Source organism: Sminthopsis crassicaudata, chromosome 2 (assembly GCF_048593235.1).
Source record: "Sminthopsis crassicaudata isolate SCR6 chromosome 2, ASM4859323v1, whole genome shotgun sequence".
NCBI lineage: Eukaryota > Metazoa > Chordata > Mammalia > Dasyuromorphia > Dasyuridae > Sminthopsis > Sminthopsis crassicaudata.
In genome coordinates, this window is record NC_133618.1 from 611,870,353 (window position 1) to 611,886,523 (window position 16,171).

The 16,171-nt window shown below is 34.1% G+C and overlaps 1 protein-coding gene across 2 annotated transcripts in view; it reads right to left on the reverse strand.

The window, feature by feature from the left end:
- The window catches only part of HPSE2 (heparanase 2 (inactive)), a 703,263-nt gene that overhangs the window by 273,575 nt on the left and 413,517 nt on the right, over window positions 1–16,171 (reverse strand). For both annotated transcript variants that reach the window (XM_074296035.1, XM_074296034.1), the window contains exon 5: window positions 10,398–10,569. In XM_074296035.1, the coding sequence (XP_074152136.1) occupies window positions 10,398–10,569 (172 nt within the window). The remainder of the gene's footprint in view (window positions 1–10,397; window positions 10,570–16,171) is intronic.

Sequence of the window (16,171 nt, forward strand, 5' to 3'; positions counted from 1 at the left end):
TATGAATGCTTTGGAAAATTATTGTTCTGTAAGAAATGACCAGCAGAATGATTTCAGGAAGGCCTGGGAGACTTACATGAACTGATACTAAGTGAAATGAGCAGAACCAGGAGATCATTATACACAGCAACAACAAGATCACACAACGATCAATTCTGATGGACATGGTTCTTTTTAACAATAATGTTATTTAGGCCAGTTCCAATAGACCATTTACACCCACAGAGAGGACTGTGGGAACTGAGGGCAGATCACACCACAGCATTTTCACTTTTTTGTTGTGGTTTGCTTGAATTTTATTTTCTTTCTCATTTTATTTTATGTTGTTTTATTTTTACTTTTTGATCTGATTTTTCTTGTGCAGCAAGATAATTGTATAAATATGTATATCTCTATTGGATTTAACATATATTTTACTATGTTGAACATATATTGGATTGCATCCATCTAGGAGAGGGAGTGGGAAGAAAAGGTAGAAAAGGGGAACACAGGGTTTTTCAAGATTCAGTTTTGAAAAATTATCCTTGCATATATTTTGAAAATAAAAAGCTTCAATTTAAAAAAAAAAAGAATTTTATTTCACTACTTAGGATTCTTCTCATTTGGTTTGATTCTTAATCTAATATTCACTTCAGCTTGTAACTATTTAGTGGCCCCTGGAAAAGTTAGAGACATAGTCAATGAGTCATTTACAAATCAAGATGAATGATTAGTTCAGAGAACCATCCTCCCTCAGGCACACATCTGCATGAGGCACTTTTCACTAAATAAATGCAGGCATGATGGCATCATCTCCATTTTATAGATAGGGAAGTACAGAGGAACACAGTTGGATGCCTCACATTATGAAAGGGGGATGTTGTAGCCAGTGGGGAAGTTGGGACTTGAATGGGTTCTTCTGATTGTCAGCCTAAGGCTCTTTTCAACATACTACCTTATAGTTTGCTCCTTCTCCCTCCTCCATTTTAGGGAATAGTAGGCAGGGATGTGATGATTTTTAACTTTGGCAAACAGTATCAATCAAGGCTTAATTTATTATTTCACTGCCTGAACCAATTAATTCTGGTGCTTTCCATATCTTAATTATTTCATATATATGTATACATATACACACATATATATATATATATATATATATATATATGTATATTTGTTTGCTTTTTGTTTCCTGAATTGGATTAGGAGCTCTTTGAGGGTAGAGAGAACAGAGCCTGACACTCAGTAGGTGGTTAATATGTTTGTTGACTTTAACTGATAGTATCAAACTCAAATAGAAACATTGCCAATAAACCCTGCCAGGACAAATTGAGTTAGAAAATTACACATTCAGGGGATAGAACCAAAATGGAGGAGAGTAAACAGATCTTTGATGGAGTTCCTGGCTCTCCTCAGAATCAACACCTTATCAAGCCTCTCAATAGGTTTTGGAGTGACAGAACCCACAAATATTTGGAGTGCAACAAGTTTCCGGTAGAAGATATTACAAAGAACTTCAGGAAAGGTCTGTCTCAATCAGATAGGGGAGATGTAGCCCATCTCAGATATAGGGCAGGGAGGCCTAGGGCAGAGAGGTCTCTGAGGAGAATCTACTGAGAGGCTCTTAGCCAAAACACAGCAGCATTGGCTATTCTGTCATGATTCGAAAGCCAGTGGATCAGCAGACTAGTTGTAAGACCTCCAATGCAATTACAGAAGGCAAATAGTGAGTACTTGACCCCAGGATAACAAGTGGGACTTGATCATAACTACCCAGCAGTGTAGCCTATCGAGGAAGCTTGGGATCATCTTCCCTTTGCCCTAAGAACAGACCTCAACTTTTAAAAAGGAGCAAAAAAAGCACAAAGAGCTCTGACCATAGATGGCTATTATGGAGATAGGGAAGAACAGATCTCAAACTCTGAAGACACTAATGGCCAAAAGCCTTCAGATGAAAACAACACATTCACATTATCTATATTCTTTTCCTATTTCTACTTATTTTGTGAAACATCTCCCAATTACATTTTAATCTGGTCTAAAAAAAAGGTTCTGGAATACTGTTTCCCTTCTATTGGACACTGTTATTCTATTGCTCTAGACGTCAGAAAATGCTGAAAAAAATATTAATGGTGTAGCTTAAACTTAAAAGTGGGTCATTTTTTGGAGAGTCCATTGTTAAACATTTAGAAATAAAAGAGAAGGGAAAAATTATTATGTAGCATCTGCTACCATGTACAAATATTAATGTATTTCATCATTCATTCAATTTAACTTATTTAGCATCACACCACTGGATATAATTTTTTTAATAACAATTCTTAAGGTCTAGAGTAAGTAGAAGGTCTACAATTAAGATCAGGAGAGAACCCCTCTAAGTGAAAATAGAAGATAGGAAACATATTTGAGAGAAAAGGGATTCAGAGCTCTAATATTTTAGTCTTTTTGAACAAAAAACTTTATTTCACATTTGTTTTTGTACCATCCCTACCCCCAGCACAATTCAATTCAATAAATGCTTATTAAGTCTCTACCAAATTATATTCATTGATTTCTCAAAGGTTGAGGAAGGGGCTAGAGAGTAGGAGAATCTGAACTAAAAAAAAATTTAAATGACTATTAAGAATGTTTTTTTAAAAGATCCCACCAAGAGTTAAGGCTCTAAGGGATAGGTAAATAGTACATTGGATGGAGCACCACCCCTGGGGGCAGGAAGACCTGAGTTCAAATATGACCACAGATAATTACTACCTATGTTACTGTGGGCAAATCACATAGCCCCAATTTCCCCCACATGAAAAAAAGAGTACTGGCTCTAGGCAACAACACATAGTAGGGCCTTAATAAATATCTGTTGAACTAAAGGAGCAATCAACAATATTCACCAGTAGGGAGCAAAAAATCCCCACTGTCAATGAACGCTCCTTCTGTTGAGCCCATACCAGCTGTTTGGAAGCTCTATTTTCTCTCCAGGGATAGTGGGACAGCAGTCTCTCCGATTATGAACCCAAAAGAAAGGATTTACTTTCTTTTTCTCTGCTGCATTTTGGTTCAATAGTTTATAGTTGAAACAAAACAGAGCAATTATTAGAAATAACATTGTGATAATTACTTGAAGCAAATTGTCCCCAGCTGTGTATCTTCCCACTGGGCTGAGCTCATGTACTGGAGACAGCTTTCCGGCCAGAGCAGAGCCCTATATCATCCTCATGACACCGACAGTGCTGAGTCCAACCTCCCAGCTCTATTCTTCTCTGCCCTCAGATCTGGGAGGAAGATGAGCTCTGCTCCCACATGACAAGAGGTCATGACAAAATCCAAGCAAGGATCTATTTTCTCTCCTGCAATAAAGATTTGCTTGTTCTTCATATGGGGGATCAGAGAACCTTTTACAAAACTGTCAACTCCCAGCCCCAGGGAAGGAAATGCTCAGAGCAGCCTCTTGAGGGGGCAGTATGGGCCAATGGAAGTCAGAAATAATGGCACTTAGAATGCCACTTCTGACATTTATTCATCTGTGCTCCTACAACCAAGTCAAAGTCTTGGTCAAAGTTTCTTCATTTGTAAAATGGGTGGGATAATGCCTGTCAGGTGACTGTCAGGATAGGATAGAAGCAAATGTTAGAGTGATGCGAATGTCAGCTACAATTCTATGCTGACTGAGGGTCATAAGTGTAACCCAAATTCAAACGGGAGTTTTCTCATTTTAAAGGCAGGGCTCTTTCTAGTTCATCCGACCATCCTACATAAGTGTGTTAGCACCATATTTGGATAAGCTAAGCCATATGCATCTCTTTATGTACACACACACACACACACACACACACACACACACACCCCACCACCACCACCACCACCACCACCACCACCACCACCAGAAAGCATCAAACTTTGTTATTCTCAGTAGTACAATCATCCATGACTACTCTGAAGGACTTATGATGAAAAATTGTATCCATATCCAGAGAAGGAACTGATTGTGTCTGACTACAGATTGAAGTTTGTTCTCCCTCCCTCTCTCTCTGTCTCTCTTTCTCTCTCTCTCCCTCTCTCTTTCCCCCCCTCTCTCTCCTCTGTTTCTCCCCCTCTCTCCCCTACCTCTCTCTCTGTCTCTCTGTCTCTCTCCTCTCTCTCTCTCATCCCCCCTTTCTCTTTCTCTCCCCCCTTTCTCTTTCTCTCCCCACTCCTGCCCCTCTCTGTGTTTCTGTCTCTCTTCCTCTCTGTCTCTCTCTGTGTACGTCTCTAGTTTTCTCTCAAACTTAATTTTTCTTGAAGGTTTTTATTTTCATCAGGATAGGAGATCTATACTTTCACAATTTGACTTTTATGAAAATGTTTTGCATGACTTCACAATTGGTTTCTTAATTGTGAATGGGTATAAGAAGGAGAACATAGAACTAAAAAAATTAAAAACAAATGTAAAAAATTATCTTGAATGTAACTGGGGAAATATTAAATATATCAATCAAATACAAAAAAGTATCATAAACAGTGAATTTGTGGCAGAGAAATGGCAGGGTCAAAGGGACATGAAGCCTTGCCAAGTCTGTTTTGTCTATGCATACAGAATCAAGAATATTGCTTTATATTCACAATTCTTTCATTAACTGGGAGACTTCTGTATACAAAAGAAGAATTAAGAGAGGGATTAGAGCATTATCTCAGAAGACTCTGCTCATAATTCTAAGCACTGAACTACTGGAGAAGCATAAAAATAATTTTTTTTCTGACAAATTTGAGACTGGGACAATATCCTGGATACAGAAGGAACTTGACTAATGTAACTTCCCATAGGGTTATGGGGAGATGCTTCATTCTGTGCCAACATTTCAGAGTCCTCTGTGTCATGACAAGGCAAAAAAGAAAGTTCCCTCTTCTGTTTCTGTCTGGATTTCAAAATGAGAGTGGAAGAAGAAATCAAAAATTATTCACAAAATTTAATGTCATTTATTAAAAACAAATGACAATTACAGAAAGTTGAAGCTTAGAAAAGCCCCAAATGATCATTTAGCCCCAGAATATGAGAATTTTTTTAAAAAAAGTAGTATTTCAGTATCTTCCCAATAACATGTAAAATGATTTTTAAACATTTTTGCCTTTTAAAAACTGTATAATATGTATACATATACTGGATTTAACATATTTAACATATATTGGACTACCTGCCATCTAGAGAAGAGAATGGGGGTAAGGAGGGGAAAATTTGAAACACAAGATTTTGCAAGGGTCAATATTGAAAAATTACCTATGCATATGTTTTGTAAATAAAAAGCTATAATAAAAAATAAATTGGAAAAAAAGAAAGAAAACAGGATCTCTCTGTCTTTCCCAGGATGAAAGTGTAACAGACATGCATGGACCCAGTTCTAGTACTGATTGACAACGAAGCATTGGTCTCCATTTTTCTCACTGAGCTGGTTAACATCTCCTTAGGAAACTTCAGTTTTTCTTTGTTCCCAGTATATCACCATATTGGTGCTGGACTTAGTGCAGACTCCTCACTGTTTTTAATTGACCTACAGCTCAAAACTCCTGAGCCTAAACAATCTGCCATCTTCTTCATTTTCCCCAAAGAGTAGTGATTATAAGCAAGTACCTCCAGACCTATAGAATGTTTTCAAAGCTCTCTATCTTGATTGCCTTTCCCTGGAAATTCCCCAGTTTGTACTAGTGAGCATTCTAAAAAGTAGTTTCTAGAGCTGAACATTTTAAGACCTAAGGTAGAGTGAGTCTAGTAGGCCTGGCCTATAATTTTCATGAAGGTTAAGAATGTTTTAATATAGTCCAAGATTAAATTAGATTATGGGGGCTGCAAAATCACACTTGACTCATATTGAGCTTTCCCCCCACTAAAACCTAACAATTTTTTTTCTAACCTAATTCCTAGTCATATTTATCCTTGTACTTATATCTTGTACTTGTAAAGCTCATTTTGGAATCCAGGCCTAAGATTTAAATGTATTTCTATTATATTTCGCTTTTTTAATGTCTTCCTCTAATCTATCAAGATCTTTTGAGATCCTTGATTCTGTCAGCTATCCCTCTTACATTGGTATTTATTATTTATAAATTTGAAATGCATGTATTCAGCTAATAAAAATGTTCAAGGAAGAGTGTTCCAAATCACTACTGATCAGAGAAATGCAAATTAAGACAACTCTGAGATACCACTATACACCTGTCAGATTGGCTAAGATGACAGGAACAAATAATGATGAATGTTGGAGGGGATGTGGGAAAACTGGGACACTGATACATTGTTGGTGGAGTTGTGAAAGAATCCAGCCATTCTGGAGAGCAATTTGGAACTATGCCCAAAAAGTTATCAAACTGTGCATACCCTTTGATCCAGCATTGCTGCTATTGGGATTATATCCCAAAGAAATACTAAAGAGCGGAAAGGGACCTGTATGTGCCAAAATGTTTGTGGAAGCTCTTTTTGTTGTAGCTAGAAACTGGAAGTTGAATGGATGTCCAGCAACTGGAGAATGGTTGGGTAAATTATAGTATATGAAGGTTATGGAATAGTATTGCTCTGTAAGAAATGACCAGCAGGAGGAATACAGAGAGGCTTGGAGAGACTTAAATCAACTGATGCTGAGTGAAATGAGCAGAACCAGAAGATCACTATACACTTCAACAACAATACTTTATGAGGATGTATTCTGATGGAAGTGGAAATCTTCAACATAAAGAAGATCCAACTCACTTCCAGTTGATCAATGATGGACAGAAATAACTACACCCAGAGAAGGAACACTGGGAAGTGAATGTAAATTGTTAGCACTACTGTCTATCTAACCAGTTATACCTTCGGTTACTTATACCTTCGGAAGCTAATAATGTGCAACAAGAAAATGGTATTTACACACATATATTGTATCTAGGTTATATTGTAACAAATGGAAAATGTATGGGATTACCTGTCATTGGGGGGAGGGAGTGGAGGGAGGTAGGGGATAATTTGGAAAAATGAATAAAAATAAATAAAAATAAAAATGTTCAAGGGAACTCTTTGAGAGATCTTCTCCCATGCTGACATCCAGTCACTAATTATTATTCTTTGAAGAGTTATTCAACAATTATCGAATCCTTCCAAACAAATTATTCTTTAATTCATAGCTCTTAATCTTGTTTACAAGAAATCTATCTATTATTTTGTCATATATTTTGACTATATAGACTATAACCATACTTATAAAATCCCTCAATGCTGTCTAGTGAACAGGTAAGTGATAGAACAAATTGAGCTCTGGGATTAGGGTTTAGGAAGACTTAAATTCCTAATAACTTCAAATCTGACCTCAGATATTTGCCAGATGTGTGACAGTGGGAAAATCACCTAACCTTGTTTGCCTCAGTTTCCTAATGTATAAAATGAGCTGGAGAAGGAAATGGCAACCACTCTAGTATCTTTACCAAGAAAACCGCAAAGGAAGTCCTGAAATTGAAAATGACTGAAATAACTAAAAACAACCTGTCTAATAATTCTTTAAAAAGAAAATGAGATTAGTATCGTATGATCACAAAAATCACTTTCATTTCTAGATATTTACTAATTATTGTTTTAATGATATTCAAGAATCTTCCCAGATATCAAAGTCAAAATCTTTGCCTCTAGTCTTCAGGTTTCATTCGCTTCACCTTCCCTTTTAAAAAATAAATCAAGACATTATCTGTTTTCTGAGATTGAAATACCTTTTCTTTTCTCAACAATCTTATTTAAAAGATCACTGACGAAGATGAGTAATCATATCAGCTTGTTTCAGCACTCTGGAATATAGATCATCTGAGCCTGGTGACTTAAACTTGTCATGTATGTTCTGGGTCATATGACCACAAGGCATTTCTCTAGCCCCCAATTACTTTAAAACAAACAAACAGTAACAAACTAAAACAAAAGAAAAAGATCTGTTCCAGAGGTAGAGAAATTATAGCTGTCTCCACAGAATAAGAAACCAAGGAGACGTGAATTCAGTGGTGGTGAACACTATTTCCTCAGCAGTTCCCTCGGCATTTGCCCACCAGACTTCAGGTTATGTAAGGATATATAAATCAATTATCAGCTTGTCCTCTAGATGACACTTTGAATTTTCTCTACTGTTTTAGTCTCTGTCAACACAAATCATTCCTGCTTTTATCCCTACATTTTGTTGCAACAATCAGCAGACTTCAACTATACCTAGCCATATGCAAAGGAGGAGAAGGTAAATATAAGGTAGGACTTTATTGGGCTGGGGGCCATCCCTAGGATGAAGACCCCCAAAACTGCAGAAACTTATTCTACCTTCTCCAACTTCTACAAAAAACAGAAAATGCTGATTTAGGCTCCTCTGAGAACTAAATGGGCTAGGATGAGAGATTGCACTGGACCTAAAGGAAAGGTGACTGGCTTCTATCTGGGTACCATCCCTTCAGAAGTTACTTGGGGCAAGGATTAAGGGGGATGAAAAGCAAATACAGAAATATGGTAGGAGCTTGAGATAGCTTTAAAGTAAACCTTGTGTCAATGGGGAAGTTATCAAAAAGTAATAAGATAATAAAAAAGGAGGAAAAAAAAGATTAAAATCACCAAAGATCTCAGGAACAAAAAGACTCAGTTAAAAACATGTCATAAGCAGACAAATTAATTAGGAAGACATTAAAAGAAGTAAAAATGGATCATAAGACAACCAAAAGTTCACAAACACTTCTAAATATTGTAAGATAAAGAAAATTTAATAATTACCCACTAAAACACAGAAATGTGTTGATTCTAAAAAAGCCTGGGACCATAGAAGGATGTTCCACAATGGTTCAAGAGACAAATAAGAAATTTGAAAGAAGGATTTAGACAAAATAAATGGCATAATTTATGGTTTCCACAGAAGAAATAATTCTCAGAATTGGAAAACTTGAATCCAAGGTGGCAAGTCTTTGTAACAAAAGCAAAAAAATAAAAAGGAAAGAAACAATGGATCAATAAATCAAATATATTAATGTCAATCTGGGTAAAGATAAAGCAAAAAGCAGCAATGTCAATATTAATAATATCAAAGAATACATTATCTCTATATAAGCAAAAAATATTCAACTTGAAGATAGGCTGTGTAAAGACAACTTAAGGATCATAGGCCCCCCAGAAGGACACAAGTCAAAAAACCTGAACATCATAATACAAGATATTATGTAACAAATCTGACAAAAACTTCTGAATGTGGAAAACAAAGCCTCAATGGAAAAAATACAGTTCCTTTCTTTCTTTCTTTTTTCTAAATCCAGTTTCAAAAAAGAAACTTAAAAAAAGCCAAACCTATATACTTCAAATTCTAAGGCATATTATGATTAAATTTTCCAATTCTAATACCAAACAATAAGTTTTATAAGTAACTGGAGAGAAAGATTTTCAAATATAAAAGATATGGAATTTTAATAGCACAAAATCAGTCTGTACTTATAAGCAAATGCAGAAGAGAATGGATAATATATTCCAAAAAGCTTGAAATATAACCCAAAATGAATATCTTGCATTTTGAACCTAATCATAAGAAACTAAGATGCCCCTTCAGTGAGAGGTATCTGAAGTATTCCAGCAAAACCAAGCAAATAAAGAATATTCTAAGAGCAGATTGTTCAATTTGAAAAAAAAAGTTTCCTCATTTATCTTGAAAATAAACTACACAGTCATTTTCTCTTGTAAATTTTTTTTTGGCAAAATGATAATCCCCATTGTTGGAAAAAGCCTTAAACAAACTAGGACTGAAACAAAAGTTTGAACAACTACTAAACATCTTCTTTTCATTATTCTTCATCCTCATTCTGTCTACCCTGAGTAGCAATCTTACCTATCCTGCTTGCTTATTTGCTAAAGTAATAAAAACCATTAAAGAAAAAATTATCCTACTTTCAACTTATTCTGAGTTCTAACATTTCTGACACTATGTCAAACTCTGCTATACCTATGATTTCACTTTTTAAAAAATCCCCTTGCTTCTATTTTCTGTGTTGGTGTTGTTATTGAGTCATTTTAGTTGTGTCTAACTCTTTGTGATGGCAACTGGGTTTTTTTTCCTTTTTTTGGCAAAGACACTGGAATAGTTTGTCATCTTTATCTCCTGTAAATATAATTAAAAACCTAAAATGGTTCATGATGTTATTGTATATAAAGCCTAGTCTCTTTGTACATCTCCTTTTATAATTTATTCTATTAGAGAATCTTGTAATCTTAAAAGGGCTTAAAGAGATTAAGTAACTTGTCCATAATTACACAAATACTAAATATCAGTGATATTTGAATCCAACTCTTACTGACTTCAATTACTTCTATCCATTATATCATACTACCTCAAGAGATTTAGTATATAATTGGGAGACAGAAGGAGTCATGAGCTCGTGAAGGTTATTGGATTGTATTTTCACTTGTTCAAAACTATTTTACTTACCCATCTAGAAGAGCTATGACATTCTTCCGGGGACGCCCAATATTGGGCCCATATAAGCTGGCCCTGGAGTAAGTTCTGATGGGCTGCAACAGGCTTTTTAATTGGATATAGTCTTTTCCCAGCTGACTACCATTCACTGCACGGCCATTCATAGTCCTATAGTTGTTTGGCTCTAGATAAAAAGCAATTTTTTAAAGTTAGTATCAGGTAGTATGGGCTTTCTAGTCACAAAGTCTTGCTTCCTTTTCTGCTCCCAAATCAATTTCTACTATGGTATACCTATATCATATTCACTTATTGCCAGTGCTACAGAATTTTTTCATTCCAAGTCTATTTCTACTATGGTATATCTAGATCATATTCACTTATTGCCAGTGCTACAGAGTTTTTCCATCCTGAAGAAATAAAAGTTCTTTTTGAACTTATTTACATTTTCACTCTGGATCCCATTTTAAGAGTAACAAGTTCGATGAGTTTGCTAAGTATAGAGTTTCAAGTCTAAAGTTCCTTTTATTTTTATCTCAGGGTTTGATGCCTGGTTATTGAGGACTAGGATTTGTAGAATAAGCTTGTGTCCACCCTAGCCATGCTTCAGTCTTATGTCATATCCCCTTTTACCACTCATTGATTCTAGATTTAAGGAATAGATTGCATTTATACATAGTCTCAGCTTCTTACTTTGTATTTTCAAGATGACCTTTTCATCATCTTGATCATTTTGTTTATTCTTCACTAAGCCTTGTTCAGTTTTGTTTTCCATCCTTATATTCCACATAAATTCCCAATTGGTGGGCTTCTCTTCAGTTTCCAATTTTTTTGCCATTACAAAAAGAGCTGTTATAAATACCTTTTCTATATAAATTAAATAATATTTATAAAGCTTTTAGCACAGCACTTGACACATAGGAAGTGTTGTAGAAATCATTTCTTTTCCTCTTCCACTCTGAAGGACACTAATATGCTAAACACGTGTGGTTTTGGCAATATGGGAAGTCTGTCATCAGTGAAGATCAACTATCTATAACAAAAATTTAAAATTTCTTTAATTTTTAAACATTTCTATAAAACTCATGTTGCAAAAGAAAACATACATGTCCCCCTAAAATCCTCAAGAAAAATAAAGCTTATATATCTATAAAACACATACAAGTTTTATAGAATTGTTTAAAATTCTTAAAGATTAAATGATTTTTCTGTTACCAGAGACTGTTACCAGAGAAAGTAAGTAGATGAAGTAAGATGTGAACCTGTTTTTCTTGAAGACAAGGCCAGGACCCTTTTCTTTATGCCATGCTCCTTTATTCTGTTCATATATATGATCTGTAATTTTTCCTACTTACTGAATTTTGTCTTAGTAACAGATGAAATTTATATGGCGTTTTGTAAAGACCTGTATTCTCTCTGTAGCAGATAGGACATATTATTATCCCTGTTTTGTAATGGATGGAGGTAGTGGCAAATCTCAATGTGAAAATCCTCTATACTGTTACAAATCATCAAGATGTCCAGGAATTATGGTTTTTAAAGATTACTAAATGATTGACTCAGTTGTGATCAGTTTTTAAACATATGAGGTAGGATTCAACCCTCATGCCTCTTGACTTTAAATGCAAAGTTCCTTTCTTTAAATAGTATTGTCTTGTAATAATAAGTACAACAACAATAATAGCTAATATTTATATAGTCACTGTATCAGTCATTGAGCTAAGATAATATTTTATAAGCATTATCTCATTTGATCATCATAAGTCTGAAAGGCAGGTGCTATAATGATTTCCATTTTTATAGATAAGGAAACTGAAATAAAAAGACATTAAGTGACTTTCCTGGGGTCACAAAGCCTTTGAAAACAATATAATGTTTTGAGTTTTATTTCCTTTGCCTTTTTTGATTTGGAATATTCTCAGCTGCTCATGTCTTCACTCCAATGTCTTCAGGGTCACATATAACTCATGGCTTAGAAGTTCTCATCTTTGACTTGTATTTGTTATTCTTCATAAGTTCTCTAACCTTGAATTTTTACATTGTAGTTTACCTGCCATTTGTCTACTTATTTTCAAAGATTCCCAAAACTTTCTTGCCATATGTCCTCATTGGCTGTGTATTTGAATATTCAAAAGAGCTCAGTAAAAGCATGAAGATTTCATTGTGTATTCCCTCTTGCATCCAATTTAGTTATTTATCCTTAATCTACTGAAAAAATTGGTTTCCATGGATCAAATAAAAATCAATAAACAACTGTTTATTAAATCTTTTCATAATTCCTGGACAGGATTGAAAAATGAGCATCATGGTTTAGAAGTGCATTCAACAATTTATTTCTTCTATTTTGAACTATATATGTAAATAATGTATTTTTCCTCATTTATAAAAGTTATTAAAATCAAATATTATAAAAACCATAAACTTAGACTCAGATCTTAGAATCAGCATACCACTGTGACAAATCTGGAAGTAAATAAGATAATGAATAGAAAGTGTTTTGCAATCTCAAAAACTTACACTACATAAAATCTAGTTATTATTTTTAAATTAAGAATTTTAGGGGGTATTTAATCATGTTTAAGTAAGATGAATAACAGAATATTTTATAGAGAGGAAAAGGTTTTGTACCATTAAAAAAGTCAAATAAAATTATTTAAGCACCTATTTTGTATTTGATACTATGCTTATAAAGACAAAAAAGGAAATAATTCCTGCTTGAGGAATTTTTATTCTATCAGGGGAGGTATCTTATTCAAATAAACTTCTTTCCTTGAGAAAACGTTCCCTAAAAAAAATATTTTAATTACAACAGGGATATTCTTTCATTTTGTAAGTATTATATCAATTATTCTACTTGACAAGAATTTTGAGTCCTTTCCCACATTAATTTAATTATTGTTATACATTACATATAAAGGTATATGATTTTATTTTACATTGAATTTAGGAAAAGTTGTTAAGACTGGCTGAGAGTACCTTCTTACCATCTTATTACATTCCTGTTTTTTGCTGTTTTCCTTCAGAATATGGGCTCTTGAGGGTAGAAACTGCCTCTCTTTTTATTTATTTGTTGAGAAAAGCTTTTTGTGTCCCTTCCCTCTATATTTTAGGTCAGACATATTTAATGGAAACAATTTTTAACTCTGCAGTTTTATATCTTTTGTACTTTAGCTGCATTCATTTTACTCATGCAAAATTAAAAAAAAATTAGTATAATTAAAATTGTCCATTTTGTTTGTTGTGATCTCCTCTATCCCTTGTTTAGTTATGTATCCCCTTTATAAATATCTGAAAGATACACTTTCTGTCATCCTCTAATTGTTGATATAGGGGCAGTATATGGTGTAACATGTTCATCCTCATCTATTTTCTGCCTATTTTCCAGTTTTCCTAAAAATTGTTTAATTTACCTAATAACTTGTGATTTTGAATTTATCACATTATTGTGTTCATTTAGTTTGTTTGCTTGTCTAGTATGTTCCAATCCTCTCCCCCCTTCTTCTTTTTTTTTTTTTTGATAGGATCTATGATCAGCTACCACACCATGCTGCCTTTTGTGAACTAGTTCTAAATAATTAATGCTTCATAGATAGTTTAACATCTGCTCCATCATTCCTACTTTTTTATTATTTCTTTTGAAATTCTTCATATTTTTGTAACTCCAAGTGAATTGAGATGCTATTTTGTTTACCTTTATGAAATATTAATCTGATGATTTTTCATGGATATGCTAATTTAGGCACTATCATTTTGATTATGTTGGCATTGACCAACTATGAACAATGAATAGCTTCTCTATTATTTCAATTTGTATTTATAAGTTCTGAATTTTATTAATCTGAGTATTTTGCATTTTTAAAATATTCATCCATTTGATTTGCATTTTCAGCATTATTGGTATATAATCAGGAATAGCAATTTTTGATAATTATTTTTTGCTTTCTCTATTTTCTGTGAATTCTCCATCCACAATTTTGATTTTGGTACTATGATTTTTTACTACTCTCCTTTAAAAAATTAAATAAAAATGAATTGTACACTAAATTGTTCTTTTGTAAAAATTCATTTTTATTGTTTATTATAAAAAAGTTTTTTTGGTTTTTCAATTTTTCTTTACCCTCCTCTGATTTTCAGAATTTCTATTCCTGATATGTTTGGTGATTGTTAACTTTTGATTTTCTAGTTTCTTTAATTGTTTATTCAAGTCAATGGCTATCTCTTTTTTTTTTTTTTAATTTTTTATTTTATTTTATAATTATAACATTTTTTGACAGTACATATGCATGGGTAATTTTTTTACAACATTATCCCTTGCACTTACTTCTATTCAGATTTTTTCCCTTCCTCCCCCAACCCCCTCCCCCAGATGGCAAGCAGTCCTATATATGTTAAATATATTACAGTATAATTTAGATACAATATATGTGTGTAGAACCGAATTTTTTTGTTGCACAGGAAGAATTGGATTCAGAAGGTAAAAATAACAGTTTACATTCATTTCCCAGTGTTCCTTTTCTGGATGTAGCTGTTTCTGTCCATCATTAATCAATTGGAATTGGATTAGCTCTTCTCTATGTTGAAGAAATCCACTTCCATCAGCATACATCCTCGTACAGTATCATTGTTGAAGTGTATAATGATCTTCTGGTTCTGCTCGTTTCACTCAGCATCAGTTGATGTAAGTCTCTCCAAGCCTCTCTGTATTTCTCCTGTTGGTCATTTCTTATAGAACAATAATATTCCATAACATTCATATACCATAGTTTACCCAACCATTCTCCAATTGATGGACATCCATTCATCTTCCAGCTTCTAGCCACTATGAAAAGGGCTGCCACAAACATTTTGGCACATACAGGACCCTTTCCCTTCTCTAGTAGTTCCTTGGGGTATAAGCCCAGTAGTAGTATGGCTGGGTCAAAGGGTATGCACATTTTGATAACTTTTTGGGCATAATTCCAGATTGCTCTCCAGAATGGTTGAATTCTTTCACAACTCCACCAACAATGCATCAGTGTCCCAGTTTTCCCACAGCCCCTCCAACATTCATCGTTATTTGTTCCTGTCATCTTAGCCAATCTGACAGGTGTGTAATGATACCTCAGAGTTGTCTTAATTTGCATTTCTCTGATCAATAGTGATTTGGAACACTTTTTCATATGAGTGGAAATAGTTTTAATTTCATCATCTGAAAATTGTCTGTTCATATCCTTTGACCATTTATCAATTGGAGAATGGCTTGGTTTCTTATAAATTAAAGTCAATTCTCTGTATATTGTGGAGATGAGGCCTTTATCAGAACCTTTAACTGTAAAAATTTTTTCCCAATTTGTTACTTCCCTTCTAATCTTGTTTGCATTAGTTTTGTTTGTGCAGAAACTTTTTAATTTGGTGTAATCAAAATGTTCTATTTTGTGATCAATAATGGTCTCTAGTTCTCCCTTGGACACAAACTCCTTCCTCCTCCACAAGTCTGAGAGGTAAACCATCCCATGTTCCTCCAATTTATTTATGATTTCGTTCTTTATGCCTAAATCTTGGACCCATTTTGATCTAATCTTAGTATGTGGTGTTAAATGTGGGTCCATGCCTAGTTTCTGCCATACTAATTTCCAGTTTTCCCAGCAGTTTTTGTCAAATAATGAATTCTTATCCCAAAATTTGGGATCTTTGGGTTTGTCAAAGATTAGATTGCTATTTTTATTCACTATCTTGCCCTGTGAACCTAACCTATGCCACTGATCAACTAGTCTATTTCTTAGCCAATACCAAATAGTTTTGGTGACTGT